This window comes from Ailuropoda melanoleuca, chromosome 8, assembly GCF_002007445.2.
Source record: "Ailuropoda melanoleuca isolate Jingjing chromosome 8, ASM200744v2, whole genome shotgun sequence".
Lineage (NCBI taxonomy): Eukaryota > Metazoa > Chordata > Mammalia > Carnivora > Ursidae > Ailuropoda > Ailuropoda melanoleuca.
In genome coordinates, this window is record NC_048225.1 from 13,816,200 (window position 1) to 13,832,263 (window position 16,064).

General features: G+C 53.5%; 1 protein-coding gene across 1 annotated transcript in view; it reads right to left on the reverse strand.

Moving 5' to 3' along the window:
* DSCAML1 (DS cell adhesion molecule like 1) overlaps nt 1-16,064 on the reverse strand; it is a 376,149-nt gene that overhangs the window by 359,506 nt on the left and 579 nt on the right. The window contains exon 2 of the mRNA XM_034665856.1: nt 864-1,181. Within this exon, the coding sequence (XP_034521747.1) occupies nt 864-1,181 (318 nt within the window). The remainder of the gene's footprint in view (nt 1-863; nt 1,182-16,064) is intronic.

Here is a 16,064-nt window from a genome sequence, read left to right on the forward strand (position 1 = left end):
AAAATAAAAAAATAAAGACAACAGCTGAAAAACCCTTACTTCCTTGCCTCCACCGACCCTTCCAAAGACCAAAATCCTTCACTGCTTAAATGTTCCATCGTGTATTTTACCTAAATGCCTGTTCTCCCAAGATAGAGTATACTCAAAGATCCATCAACAGCAGAATGGGTAAATAAACACGGTGGAGTTGAACAATAGAACAACTACACAGCCATGACAATGAACAACCCCCTTCAGTGATGTACAGAAGGGGTAAATCCCACAAACATAATAGTGAGCTAGGGATCCAAGAGAGTACATACTGTAGGACTCCATTGATACGAAGTACGAAAATAGGCAAACATCTGTATTGTTAGAAGTCAGAACAATGGCTTCCCCCAGGGCAATGGTGACAGAGAAGAGCATGAGGGGGCTTCTGGGGGGCTGATATTGTGCATTTGATCTGGATATTAAAGACGGTGAAAACTCACCAAGCCATCTACTTATAACATGCACACTTTTCTTTAGATATTTCAGTAAAAGGGTTTTTAAGAGAAAGAGCCTCACTGGGTGTGTTTTCCAGGAATCAAGCACTGACGTGAACAGGGGATCCGAAGGAGCGCTAGCTCGGTGAACCATCGCACGGAGCGGTGAACGGGGTAGGTACAGCTCCAGCCTCGCAGAGGAGAAAGCCCGGGCTCGCAGAAGTGTTCTCTTTGACCACGGACATGCGGTAAGCGGGGAGCTCAGATTCCAAAGCACTAGAAAACTCTCCTTGAGGGCCGGGCTTCCTCCACGCCCCTCCCCTGAGCACCACACACCCGTATCCTCAGAGGAGGGGCTCAGCCCGCTCCCCCGCAGGGAGCAGGTGGCTGGGCCCTTACCTGCTTTGACGCGGATGTTGGGGCTCCGGATCTTGCCGGCGGCATTCTCCGCGGTGCAGAAGTAGTCATTGTCGTGGATAAAGCTATTGAAGGCGGAGGGGGAGAAGGGGTAGAGCTGCAGCGTCCCGTTGGCGTGGACGTGCCGGATGTGTGGCACGTCGTAGATGTCGTCCCCCGTGGCCAGGTACCATCGAAGGGCCGCGCTGGGGGAGCCCGCGGCCGGGCAGGGCACCACCACCCCCACGGAGCTGGAAAAGGTCACCTGCTGCAAGGAGTCATTTACAAAGTAGAGGCTGGTGCCGACATCTTCAGGGCGAGCTGCCGGGAAAGGGAGAGGAGAGGCTGGGTTAGTCGCATTCTGATAATAACCTCCCAGGCCACTGAGGCATTCGCCCCACCCCCATTCACAGTTCAAACACCAGTCACTCAGGAAGCACCTACTGAGCACTGACTATACCCCAGCCACCGGCACAGGTAGATAGGAGACAGTTCCTGCCCATAGAAGCTTCCAGCCTAGCACGAGAATGGCGAAATTAAAAACATGTCACTTTCCGAGCCAAGCCAAGCCCACGGAGAAGAGACTGGCCATCACTTTGCTAGGTCGAAGGTTCTGAAGCCACGATCCACCATTGGTATCCACTCTTGACATTAGGAGAGACACTGAAATTGCTTAGATAATAAGCATTTATTGGGCACCTGCTACAGGCAGGTAGGTTCACAACCATTACCTCCCTTCATCCGCACAACCTCGAGAGGAGCTGGCATCACCTCTTTTTTTTTCCCTAAATCATTCCCTGTATAGGCTGAGAATCGTTATGGCAGGTGCCAATAAGCAGCAGAACTGGAATTTGAACCCATCGCTCCTCGTGAGGCACTTTGGCACGTTCTATCACACCATAGGTGAAAGGTGAAGGGTCTCAAGACCATGCTGCGAGAGGAAGGAGGGTGCTCGCCTGGAGCAGGGAAAACTACAGGAGACCCTGAGAGCAGTCTTCCACCTGTGGAGGCCGTCTGAGAAAGGCCCAGCCCCAGAGGGCCCAATGAAGACCAGCCGTACTGTGGCTGGGTAAGATCTGGGTCGGGAAGCAAGAGACCCACCCAGGTTCTAAACCTGGCCCTGACACGGACTGACTGTGGTGACACTTCCCCTCTCTGTTCCTCGGCTCCTTTGCTTATAAAATGCCCCCCCCGGGGGGGGGGCAAATAGGGGGGACAGGATGGGCAGGGCTGCAAAGACCTCACGCATCTCTGACTCTCTGACACGCTCCCATTACAGCACCCCATCACGCGGGACAACATGCTCAGGACTGCAGCCGCCTGACTGGGGCAGGACCACCTGACTGCGAGAACAGCTGTCTGCAACTCTCACACCGGCACGTGGCCTCTCCTGCCTGATGGGCCACAGCCCTGAGTGGTGGAATCAGGCCCTCCCTGCCTGCTAAGGAGCTTGCTTCCTTGAGAAGGGCCACCTCAGAACCAGTGCGGATAGTCCGGAAGAAGAGAGGGCCCAGTCCCAGGTCTCCAGCTGCAAGCCCCTCCCTCTCCCCCAGGAAGATCAAGGAGCAAACAAACCACTCGGCTGCTTATTTAAAGAACGTTGCAGGGGACCCAACTTGACCTCAATTTCCACAACTTTATGAGAAGGAGGAGGGCCTGCATCCGGACTGTATTAATATTCTCGGCTTAACTCTGAGCAGAGCCTCCAGGGAGAATACACCGGGCAGCTCGTTGAGGGAGGCCATTAAGCCTCATTGGTCAGAGCAATTCACATCATCTCATAAAAAGCCATGATGAAGCCATTAGCAGCAGTGCTGGAAAACACATTCATGGGCTCCTTGCCGGGGTGTCAGGGGCAGCCTCCTGGCAGCAAATGCATTTGCTGTCCCCACCAGGCACCGCACCCTTAGCGGCTGAAAGGCTCTTGGGGAGGCAGCGGTCTCACCTTTCCCTCCTCCTCCCCACACTGCCTCCCCTGGTGACAGTCCCCGTGTTGGTGGGTGAGCAAGCCTGCTCTAAGAAGCAAGAAAGTGGCCCATCTTCTCAGGGGAACCCTAACTCACAGTGGCTAGGGTTTTCTCCGAGATCATGAAATCACAGCATTGCACGGGTCAGCAAAGAAGGCTTAGGAAGGCTTCCCTTAGGACCCAAGTTTGCCAGGCTCCCTTTCCATGGGCCTGCTCACCTTCTGTGAGATTTCCTTATGGCGATTCATTCAACAAATATTTGAGAAGCGTCTTCTACATGCCAGGCACTGTTGTAAGTACTTTACTTACACGACTTCTTTTAACGTTCCAACAGCCCTACGTGGTAGGGACTACTATCATCCCAGCTTGCAGATGAGGGAAGTAAGGCACTGAGAGATCAAAGCAATTTACCCAAGACCACACAGCCAGCGAGTGAGGGGTCAGGGATGCAGACACAGGCAATCTAAGCCTGGAGTCTGACTTCTATACAATTAGGTGATTGTAACCATTGCAATAATAAAAGGGGGCTTTCACCTTCCTCAGACACCACCTGGCCACCAACATCCATATTTAGATGGCCAAGTACAGGATTAATCTCTCTGCACACACAGATACACACACGCTCCTCGTGGGAGGGGTCACTGTTGAACTCGACATTTCAGACAATGTTTAGCCTGTGGGAACAGGGACATCGCTCTGGGGTTCTGGATGCTTCCTGAGACAACCTAGTTAATCAGACACCCTCTCCACGGCAGCTTTATGGATTGGGGGAACCAAAATCCATCAAGATACAGAAAGATTCTACGTTGTGCCTGACAAATGGACTTGGGGAGCTGACAAAGATTCCTGACAAAGAGGAATTCAGGAATTATCAGAGTCAAGAACAGGGTAAGAAAATATTTATGATGTATGATACCGCCAGCAATTAAAACAGCTACCACGGCTTTCACTGTTAACTATAGGCCAGGCTCGGAGCTAGACCCATTATAGATATTCTTTCGCTTAATCTTCATGGCTCCCTAGGGGATGGTATTAATGTTATTTTGACCTCACAGATAAGGAAATTAAGACTCAGAGTTAACTAACTTCTCCAAACTAATACAGCGTAAGTGCGGGTGCTGGGCTGGGAGCCGGCATGGCTTTACTTCAAGGCCCAGGGATGGAGCCACTCTATTGTGTGAACCACACTAAAGAAAAACCACAAAATCTGGTTTTCCAGGTGGGGTATGCCTCCCCATCCTTCCTTCCATCTCGACCCCACCCCAAACACATAGTCCTTGTCTCTCACTCTCCTGACTAGAAATCTGTGCCCCGCCCCCACCTATGAGCCGGGCCCCTTTCCCCAGGCCGCCTCCGCTCCCAACAGGAGCCCCGGCCATGATGAGAGCAGTCTTCCTGCACTCTGAGTCTTGGATCCTGCCAGAGCCAAGGACACAGGGTTCTCAGCAACTACAAATGGGTAGATTTAATTGATGAATTGACTGGGATTGTCCAGCCACCTGTCAGGGCTGATGAAACAGCAGATTTATAGCAAAAGGTGAGTAGCCTCATATTTCTCCCACCCTGGGATGTGAGCTGCTGTCTTCTGAGTCTGGGGGAGCTGGGGAGGATGAGACTAACCATTCATTTCTGCTTACAGCTCTGACAGTGCATTGCCATTATGAAACATCACCCTCAGGTGTACAACAATAGCATTTTGCACTTACGTCGGGCTCATACTTTACCATCACAAGGCACCTGTCAGCCCAGAATGCAGAAGCCCTCTAATAAACATTAATTTAGCCTCACCCCACCTGCCAACAGAAAGGAGTGAGCAAACCTATAAAGGGGAAACTGAGGCACTGACTACCAAGTATCTCAAATCCTGCCGCGTGCCACAATGAAGGTTGGTGCAAGGGTGGCAGTGAGTGGCCACGGCAGCGATGGTATGTTGTCACCCAGCCATAAAACGGGCAGTAGCAAGGCCCTCACTCCAACCTCATGGAGTCTGGCAATGGCCTCTATGAGGGGGGGGGTTCCCTCCCTCTCAAGCCCCTGTTTGAATCTTCAGAGCAGGGACAAAGCCGCAGCAAGCTCTAAGAGGAGCACAGAAGTATACAATAGACAGAGGCCTGGTAGGAGTCTAATGAGCTGCCTTCCTTCCTGGGGCTCACCTGGACCTGCTGTGTGACCTCAGGCAAGCCACTAGCCTTTCTAAGCCTCCACGTCCTCATTCACAAAAGGGAGGGACTGCACCACCTTACCTGCCCTCCAGTACTGCAGAGCAGGGAAAAGAGAATGTGGAAGAACGTGGTTCACCATAAAGAGGACGTGTGAGTAGGAGAGACAGGACTACTGTTCACGACTCAGTGACCCCCAAGGGGTCCAGGGTGCCTACAGCAAAGGGTGACCAGGGCACAGCACCACTCTGCAGCCCTGCAGATTTCAAGACCCTCTTTCCTCCCTACTCCTCTCAGCTGATTCCTGCACCCTTCAAGGCTCTCCTTCCCCGGGTCCCTTCTGACCCCGGGGACCAGGAAAGACCTGTTCTTTCGGGAGATATTTACAGAGCACCAGCCACATGCTCAACAGAACCACAGCCATGGGTGCCAGACACCACCTTCCAGGAGCTTGTAAAGGACATGGAGAACAGGAAGGTTTAACCCAGAGCCCAGGGCAATGTGCATGGAAAGCACCAGTTCCGAGGAGCGCCCCCTGACGGGACATGTGAGTTACTCAGCCAGGGGACAGCTTTGGGGATGGGGGCTCCAGCTGAGCCTCGAAGGAAGAGCCAAATGAAGGCACTCCCACAGAGAGGCCAGCCTGAACAAGGCCTCTGTGGCAGCCATGGGGACAGCATGTTTGGGGGACCCCACAGAAATCTTTCAGGCAGTAGTGCTGTCTGGGCTTGGGGAGAAGCAGCAGAAACAGCTGGATTGGCATGTCGGCCCCTCAGTGGTGGAAGACAATAGGGGGTTTGCAGGCTCGGCGACTGAGTTCATGCCAGTTCTTGCAGCCCTATGCCTAACTTCATTCTGACCTTACACTTATTTCCCTGAAGGCTTAGTGGCTTAGCTAACGGTCCAAGTTCTCAAAAGAGAGGAGACTCACATTGATTGAGCACCTGCTGCATGCCTGGCACTAGGCTCGCTTGCTTGCTTGCTTGCTTCCAGGGCATTCTCTCATTTAACCCTCACACAAAGGTTCAAGGTGGTCCTGTTAGTCTCATTTTACCGGTAAGGAAAAAGAGGCTTACGGGGAGATTGTACAGCTAGCAGGAGACAGAGCCAACATTCAGTCAAGGTCTGTCTGGTCCCAAGCCCGAGTGTTTTCTGTCATCATGCCAGAGAGTTCAAAGTTTGGGGCCTTAGGAAGCCCCCCCCCACTTCTCTGGAAGCCAGTCCCAGTTTGGAAACCACCGTCTTCACACAGGAAACTCCTACTTCCCCCTCAAATCTCAGCTGCTCCCCCTCACCCCACCCCACCCCCACCCCCAGCTCTTTCTTCTCTGCAGACAGAAGCGGGCATATTTACAGACAGAACAAGAGGAGGGGGAAACACTTCATAAATAAAGAGAGAGACGTTCAGATCAACAGCAAAGCTTCTTCTGGTCAAAGGGGGAAATGGATTTTTAATAGAAAATGGAAGTTATAGGCTTGGATGTGATGTGACAGACGCCCAGACTTAAACCCATTTAATCTTCTCTACCGTTTAACATGGAACACCACCCCAATGCCATGTTTCAGAAAACAGGCTCCAAATCGCTGGGAGATTAGAAGCGTAGAAATAGCAGCGCAATATTTTTAAACCAGAAATCGCCCCCAGGCATTTGGGCTGCCCCCAGGGTCACCACTGAAACCTAAATATCCATCACATCAACTTGAGCGCTGGCCCTCCCGCCGTCTGGCCATCTGGATTAGTTCGGCGAAGGGAACTTGACACCCCGTGTATTTGACACCCATGGGCCCCCACCCCACCGGCCTGGGCTGGGCTGGGGGTGTCTGGCCCTCTGAGGCTTCCTTCCAGGTGTACACCGAATTATTCCCATGTCATCGTCCCCAGTCATCATAAATGACAACCCAAGGGGACCGAAATATTAACACCTTGCCACCCCCACTGGGAGAAGTGAGTCATTTTGTTCTCTTCCTTTACAATATTTACTCATCTCATTCCCTGAACTTTTCAGCCAGGAGCATCTGTCAGGGCTGGACCTGGAACCCGCCCCCCCAGAGACGGGCAAGAGCTGGCAAGGGGTGTCCACGCCTGGGCACAGCAAGTGGGTCCCCAGGGCCGCAGGGGCAGGAGGAGTGGGCAGGGCTCCCCCGCAGGGCTGTGAGCTCCCTGTCCCACTCACCACTCTGCCCCTGGGCCTCACACAGCGCCAGGCACTTCACACAGTGGTTCAAGGTCCAGGCAGGCTCTGGAGCCAGGCTCCCCAGGTATGAATCCCTGCTCTACCGCCTACAAGCAACGTAGCCTCAGGCAAGAAAATGTCACCTCTGTCTGCCTTAGTTTCCCCGACCATCAAATGGGGGTGACCTCAAGGGTTGTTAGGTTAGATGCATTCATGTAAAAGGTAGTTTCTGGTATCTCTGAAATGCCTAGCAGCACATATTTGTTGCTATTGTTACAGGTATTATCTTAACAGGCAAGTGGTATTTGTGGGGTAAATATCCCACCACAAACACTCCCCTCTCACCTACAGCACAGCAACAACTATTACTTAAGACCATTCTTGGATGTTAGGACATGTAATCAGCTGGAGGGCTGGTTAAAAATGCAGATCCTTACCTACCAGGTTCACCTAGGGCTGGAAACGATTTCTGATGCATGCGGTCCTCTGCCTACAAATCGGAGTAACGCTCCCTAGAGAGAAGTACATTTGCCACACCGGACTTCAGTATCACCTTTTCCACCAAAAGCCAGTTTTCATGGGCTTGGCTGACAGGACCTCAGCACCACGTTAATTAACTTAATTTGGCGATCGAGTTAATAAAATAATAGCGGTGGGATCAATAGCAGCAAAGCATTGAGATAGCCACACGCCGCTGCCCCCAGGTCTCATGCGGAGTGTTTTTTATGCAGATCTGGCCTGGTGAGTTTCTGGGGTTAATTTGCCCGGTTCATGACCGCGCTGCATTTGCACACAAAGGTTTTCACACAAGATATATCATTTGCCCTCCTTCTGATTGTTCCTATCCCACAGTTGGAAAAACTGGGTCCAGAGGAGATCCACCAGTGAGACCTTGGCTCAACCACCCTGTCCATCCAAAACCCGAGTCAGGACCCACAAGACAGGGTCTGGCTCCTGCATCAGAAAACCTTCTTGTGTGTTTGCACCTTTGAGCCATGCTGTGTCTAGGCCCTGGGGAGGAAAAGGGCAAGTCTCCCCAGACAGTGTCAGAGCATTTATAGGCAATCAGAGTTGGTCCTTGTCCTGGGACAAGATGGAACAGCCAGGACCAAGGCCCACGCTCCCCCCAAACCTAGCACACCTGCTTTACCACTTATTGTCACCATCACCATTTCTTTTTGGCATTTATTTTGTGCCAGGCCCTGTGAGCAGCCCTTGCCTTGCATTACAGTTCATTGAACCCCTACAACCACCTCTAATGTAGTTACTGTGCAAGACCCCGTTTTACAGATAAGAAAACAGGACGTTAGCGGGTGGAATGAGCACTGGGTGTTGTATGCAACTGAGGAATCACTAAATTCTACCTCTGAAACTAAAAAAAAAGAAAACAGATGTTAGGTCAAGTAATGTCCTCGGTTCGTTCACACAGCTAGCCTCGGCTGCATTTCTCAATGGGCACACTACATTCTAGACTCAGACGGTCTCCAGCGTATGAACACACATTGAGGGGGGGTTCTGGTGAAGGAGAGCAATTTGGGGTCTGACATCTCCTGTTTACTTGAGACTGTCCCAGGCTTCCCACATTTCATCCCTAGGACACCCTCCCACCCATCTCGCAACTAAATGCCAGCAGCCCCTACCCTAGTCCTGGAGATGACCAGGAAGTCTCCATCTGCAAACTCCCTGGGGAAGCAGTCCTGCCCCGATGAGCAGCACGGCTCCAAACGCCCGAGGCCTCAGCACCCGCATCAGAAACAGAGGGTATTTTGGTTTTGTTTTTAAAGATTCTCAGCACAAACATAGGTCCTATAACTGGCAACCAGAAACCTGTAAGACCCAGTAAAGATCAGTCCTCCCTCCACCTACAAGGCCCCTCACCACCCGCTCCAGGAGTTATGAGCCAACAGCTGACAGCCAAACAGACTCTTTAATCTCCCAGCCCCGGTAGACAGGCCTTGGGAAGGGAAGGCCCCTATGGCCAGAAGGTCTTTCCAGGGAGTCGGCTCAGACAGCACAGTTGTCCCTAGAGTCCTAGATTTAGATTGTTAACGCTTGAGGGATTTAAGAGATTATTTTGTCCAATCTCCTTCATTTACAGATGGGGAGCCTGAGGATCCAAGAGGCAGAGTAATTCACCCCAGGTACGCAGCCTTCCAGTCCCGACTGGGAGTAGACCCGTGTCTCTACTGCTCTTTCAATTCTGACCCCCCCGCATGTAGAGTCCCGCAACGTGGAAAAGGCGGAGCCTCGTGGAGAAAGGACAGGACACTGATGAGGGAGTAGAGGAACCAGGGGTGCTGGATGCCTGCAGGAGCGGCCTCCGGGGGCGGGGGCAGACATCTGTCTGCAAATAGTCGAAGTATTGTCACGTGGAAGAGGGCTTCACCTGCATCCCTGTGGCCTCAAAGGCAGAACCAGGACCAGTGTTAGAAGGCCCAAGAGCCAGACCACTTGGCGGATTCTGAGGATGAGCTCTGTAAGGGTCAGAACTGTGCTGTCAGAATGGGCTGCCTTCCGGGGGAGGTGTTTCTTGTGGCCGAAAGTGACAGAGCGGGGAAGAACAGCCTCTAGAGGGAAAGCTGTCCGGGGGGGTCAGCCATCTGATTAGGTGACAGGTTCTGTGTCCTCAAAGGTGCCTTCCAACCTGGAGAGCTTTTGCCCGTGGCAGTCATCGGATCTCTGTCTCACACCCCCAAAGCAGGTCCTGAGACCCGAGACCCTTAGACCCCATGGTTCTGGGAAGCCATCCCACAAGCGAGGTGCCCATAACCCCGACTCAGCCTCATTCCCAGGGCCTGGATTCCGGTACCGGCTGTCACCTCAAATGAGGTCACACCAGGTATGACTCTATGCCTACTGCTCTCCCCACAAAGGACTGCAGATTCCCAGCAGTGAGAATCACCCTTGCAGACGTGTGTCCAGAGGACTATGGAATAAACCTGCATCTCAGGACCTGGGGAGGGAGCAGTGGTAAGTACTTCCTACCCCCACTGCACCCTGGGGCCACAGGGGCAACTGCCAAGTCTGCTCCAAGAGGACTCCTGCCAGCCTGGCTGTGCTTGTCTGCTGTTCCCCATGTTGCTAGGAAAATGCTCCATGTGTGGGGGGTCCAAGGAGCGGGGAGACAGCCACACACAGGGAAACCTTCGCTGTTCCTGTATGACGAAGTGGCAGTAATTATACCTCACGTTTCAGCAAAGGATTTATAAGGCTAAAAGTGGTTTTACTGTGGTTTTTACATGTGTGTTTATAGGTTGCCCTGTTTGGTTTACAAAGCGTTGTCACATGATATACAACGATAGGCCCCTCATCCTTCCTGCACACACGTAGTAACAGGTGCCCCGGGGCACCGTCAGGGCACTGTTATTTTCCCCATTTCACAGATGACGAAATAGAGGTATAGGAACTATTAGGTAACTTGCCTAAATGAGGCTGAGTTTGTCATCTAGGTCCACAATGTTCTTTCCAACGTGCGCGCGCGCGCACACACACACACACACACACACACACACACACACACACACCGTAATGGATATGCAACCAGCATTTGAATAACTCTGTTCTTAATGAAGAGGGTGGTGACCTTGGAAACTGTCATTGAGCGCATCAGGGAGAGCAAGGGCACGGGGAAGGGGGCTGAACGGGGGAGGGGAGTAGCAGCTGGACGGCAGGGGTGGTACCCAAGCCTAATGCTGTTCAGGCCAAAGCAGCACTGGACCAACAGCTGTTAAACAGGACACATGTGCTGTTGTGCCCCCAGCCACTCCTGCACTCGTGGAACCCACAGGCCTGCTGTGGGCGGCACTTGACCTCTGGATCATATGCTGCTTCCGTATGGCTGACTGAGTCATAAAGAGAGAAGTGGTCCAGGGACCCCCAAGGTTATGGGCTATCAGGGGTGTTCTCTCTACACAAAACTACCTGCAAAACAGCGAGGCTCCTCCCAGCAGGGAGAGACACAGAAATCTATCCAGCTACAAGGTACGGAGGCTTACCCTGTGTAGCCCATTAATATAGGCACTACGGCATTAAACCCAGGATAGTTCTTCCTCTGTCCAACCACAACAGAGATTTATTAACCAAGCCCAGCCTTCCTTTGGCAAGTGCACAACTGGCCTTTGCCTCACCCTCAAATCCAAGTCCAGAGCCAACCTCTGCCCTCATCTCTTTCCACTGGTGACTTAGCTTTTGTTGGGGAAAGGGAGTGTGTTGGTTTCCCCCGGGTTCACCCAGGTGCCTGCATGGCCTCAGCTGTCTCGCTGAGGCTGAGTCCTGCTGGCTACTGAGCTAGGTGACAGAAGGAAGCAGCAATGTCCCCTGTCTTGGCCACCACACAGTCTTACTGCTACAAGTCTAAGCCAGTTGGCTTGGCCAAAACTGCAGCTGATTGATTCAACTACTCAGGACAGGACCTGATGATCTATTCGGAGGTATGGGCAGAGAGAGGAAGGTGGGAGCGTGCAGGAAAAAAAGAAGAGGTCTAGCATTTATTGAGTACCAGCTACATTCTGGCTACTTTATGTGTATTATCACCTTTAACCCCAATTAGTAGCTGGAGAAAGGCTCAGAGAGACCCAAAGTCACATACCTAGGAAGTGCGGAGCGGGGATAAGAATGAAAGGTTTGCTTTGACTCCAAATTTCCACCACACCAGCGAGTTGTGATCTTTTTTATTTTTCTTTACAACTCCAAAATATAAAAGGCTATCATTGAAAGAACTGGGGATGGAGGAACTTGAAGCTCTGCCTGCTGGCCCTCCCCTCTCTACCTCCAGCTGGCCCCCAGGCCCCACCCAACGCCAGGGGAGGACCATTAGATATGCAGAAAAAAACTCTTGGGAGGCCTTGGAGCTGCACCTGCCAGGGCAGGATTTGCTCCTGCCCCGGAAATGCAGACAAAACCATTCCCGAAGCCACATTCCCACTGCAGGCGTCCCAGCTGGCTTCCTGGGAAGGAGCGCTCCAGCTGCCCTGAATGTTTGCTCCTCAAGCAATACTCCAGAATTTCCCTCTGTGACCCCCGCACCCGCCTTCCTGCTGAAGAGGCCTTAGCGATGTTAGAATAAGCAGCTCAGGGACCCCTCCCTCGTCTCTCCAAGACCACGGCCGGCTCCAAAGCTGGAAGCCCACAGACCTCCCGCCACACCTCTGCCCATCGGTTGCTGCTTCTCCCACTGCTGACCACAGCCAGAAGCCACAGCTCCCTCCATTCTGAGGACACACTCTCCAGAAATCTAGTGTTGGCTCTGGAGTCCCGTGACAGGCATGCCCCCGCTCTTCAACCCTCTTCTCCCTGCAGCACAAGAGGGACAACCCACACCTCCGTTTGGTCTTCCTTAGGGTATCTCTGCCCATCACCACTCGTCCTACCCCAACAGCAAGCTCCAGGGCTGTCTAACCAGGTGTGCTCAGCGCGGAGCCCCTGTAGGCCTCAAACTCAGAGGCAAGAGAGAGCACTACCAAAAACACCAGCCCTTCTTCCCGCTCCTGCCCCACCCCCATGCCATGCAAGGAAAAAGTGGCGGCTACTGAGGCAGAAATCAAGAGGCTACTCACACAGAGAGGGCCAGGCTCTTGGCCTGGCTAGGTCAGCATGCAAATCTGTATGCAAATCATATGCAAATCTAGGGCCTGCCCTTGGGTTCCTGGCACGCTGCCGTGCGGCCGCCTGTGGCTCACCCCATTCAGGCACCTGGGTCCCAGCTAGATCTACTGGGTAGGGACTGAGAAAGCACACTGGGAGCTGGGGGTTCTTCCTCTCGACTGCTTCAAATGTCTCCAAGAAACACCTCTTCCAAGATCACGTGGGAGGGAAGAATCTCTCAGCCTGGTATCCCTGCCCCTGAAAAGAAAATCTCTCTGAACATCCACCCTCCCCTTCAATTCATCCACAAATAAAATCTACCTTCACCAGGCCGAGTAGGGGACCAAGCAAGTGACGGGTGGAGTTCCTGAAGACACGGAGACGGCCAATGGGGCTTGAGGTCTGCACCCCTCTGTCAAAGGCCAACAGTCCAAGAGGTGCTCTCGGCAGACTCCCACCCGCTGTCTGGGGGCTCCCAGTCTGCCTGTGTGGGGACTTGCTTGTTTAGCAAAGCACTGCTGGGCCAAACGCCCATTCCCTTGCCCACCTCCTCCCCGTTCCTCAGTCTAAGAAAAACAAGCCTCTCCAGCCCGTCTCCTGGGATCTGCTCAACTTAAGCGCTGCCTTTGGGTCAACTGCTTACTTGCTTTTTGTGTCTAATTGAGCTCCCCGTGCTGCTAGCAGATATATTAAAGGCAGCTGACTTTGATGCCCAGAAATACAAAGCATCTGAAAGGTTTGTCGGGCATGATGGCAACTCCATTCTCCCCCACGTTATTCTAGCAGCCGGGGCCTCTCTGCCCACCTACCCCCTCCCCAGGCTCACCGGTCCTTCACCTGCTTCCCCGAAGTTGTGTCTGCCATTTCAAGATTTTCAAAACACCTTCCCCCAGTGTCTCCCCCCCCCACTCACTTCTAATTAGACACCGAACAGAGTGTTAGAGATTTTCTTAATGGCTTGACGAAGCCTTTTAATTCGGTCTTCTCAAGAGAGAAGAACCATGAGTCCCCGTCCGAGAGGCTGGGGTGGGAAATGAAAAAATCAATGCAACCCATTATTTTGGCTTTTAGCAAACAGGAATTTTAGTGCCGGGAAGCTTGTTCTTTTACACAGTAAAAATGCAAATGCAGGCAACACAGATGCTGGCCCGCGGGATGCAACAACGGAGAGAGCCTCACTGGGGTTCATCTGGCTGCCCGAACCTGGACTGGTTTTGGCAATAATAAGCCAGTTATTGGAGACTCGATAACCGATTATTAAAACACCTTCCCAGTTCAGTTCTGGGGAATCGGTCTGAGCTCAGGCTTCATCAAAAAAAAAAAAAAAAAAAAAGGTATTTCGAGAGGAATGGAAATAACAGAAGCTTAAAACACATTCAATAACTGCTTAATTCCATCCAGAGGACGCTCTATCCCATCTTGTTTTCTTCTCTCTGCCTCCTCCCGCTCCTCACAGATGGACGTACAAATTATTGCAAGAGGATATTGTTTTCTGTAACAGGCTCGAACATTCACATTTACATTTTCCTTGGTGCCGTGGGGGTGACTGGCAACGAGAGAGAAAATACACCAAACCCCATCGTCCCCACGCTCCCCGCGTCACATCTTCCCCCAGCCGCCTCTGTCAGCCCCCACCTCCATCCCACCCCAAGCAGAACAGGCCCCGGGGACTAGCCTGGCACCTAAGACCCAATTAAGGCACGAAGGAAAAGAAAGGCCTGTCTGGCGAGTCGCCCTGGCGCCCAACACAGATGCTGGAGCCTCTGAATGGCAGGGCCGCGAGGGCTTTGCAGACCAAAAGGCCACCGAGGCACCATTTCACCTGGCACCTGCAGGCTACCCACAGGCCCCAGGCCAGTGGCAACTTCCTTCTCAAGTTGGAAAGGGTTTTGCCCCTCAGGCTGTCCTGTCGCCTTCTGGGCCTTTCTCCACCCGGCGCTCCCCCCACCCCCATCTGCTTCCTCCCTGTCAAATAGCCTGGGCTTCATTTATTAATGCCCGGCTTCTGAAACGGGGAGGGCTGCGTCCTTCAGGTATTTGCTAAGGGACAGCCACTCCTGGGGAATGGGCTACTCTGCAAGGAGGGGGCACTGTGGGGAGTGCAGGGCCCGAGGACAAAGCTGGGCAAGAGTATAGCAGAAGCTCCGGCCTGCGCTTTCTCTGCGCTTTCTCGTCTGACAAAATGGAAAGGGGGTGGGGGGTGGAGAGAGAACTATCGAGAGAGAAAGCTGCCGCTCCTCACCTTATGTATTTTTAATATTAATGTAATTAAAGCTGTGAGTCGAGCCAGCCTGCGGGGGCGGAGGGAGGCAGGAAGAGCCTGGGGAGAGGGAGACTGGGGTGTGGGGAGGGGGGTGGGGGGTTTGAAGAGGAGACAGCCTTCTTGCTCCACTAAAGTGGGAGGAGAGGGTGCTGTGAAGGGGACAAGGGGTTAACCAACCTAGACCAGCCTTGGCGTGTCACCCAGTGGGCCCCACTGGGTCTGAGAAACTCAACTACTTTGTCCACGATTCAGAGGCCACCTCTCGCCCTGCACCCCGATCTCTGCGCAAACCCCAGCTGTATCTTGGCCTTCAGTCCGGCCTTCACCGGGCGGTATTTACAAATAAAATGAGGGTCACCCTCCTCCCCCACCCCAAGCCTCGAAATACTGCAGTCAGCTCCGGGCAGGTTGCAGACTCCAGACCCTTGGGGGCATCGGCCCGGAAAAACTAGACCCCTCCCCGAGCGCCAATCCTCCGCTGGATTGCCCTTCCCCCATCGCCTAGGGGTCTAGAGCTGCGGCTCGGCCAGGGCCACCAGCGGGGCAAGGGTGGGAGGAGCCGCCCCCAGGGCGCGAAGGAGAAAAGTTAGAGGACTGAACAGGTAAAGCTGAGCTGGTACGAGCGTGTGTGCTCCGCTGCGCAAGGGCTCGGAGTTCGGCCGCCTCATCTCCCGCCTTCTGCGCGCCCGGGGGCACGTCCTCTGCGATAGTCTGGAAGCCCTAACGCCAGCGACAGCCTGGTCCCAACTCAGTGGCCAGGTGACTCTGGTCGGAAATGTCTGCCCCCTTCCAACCCCCCCAGTCCCGGCTACCTCGAGGATCAGGTGCGCAGCGCCCCAGCAGCAGGTCTGGACATGCCGGACACCTGGCCCACCCCTAGCAACGCCTTCTCTCCGGGGAAAGCGACACGCCTCCCCCCACAAACTGAAGACGGTCCCCATGTCCGGCTGACCCGGCGCGGAAGCGGAGAGTCTCACACCTTGGGGCGCGCTGCCCGAGGTGGCCCGGGCGGCGCAGCGAAGCCGGGGCTAGTGCCCGGGGCAGGGGCGGGGGGGCCG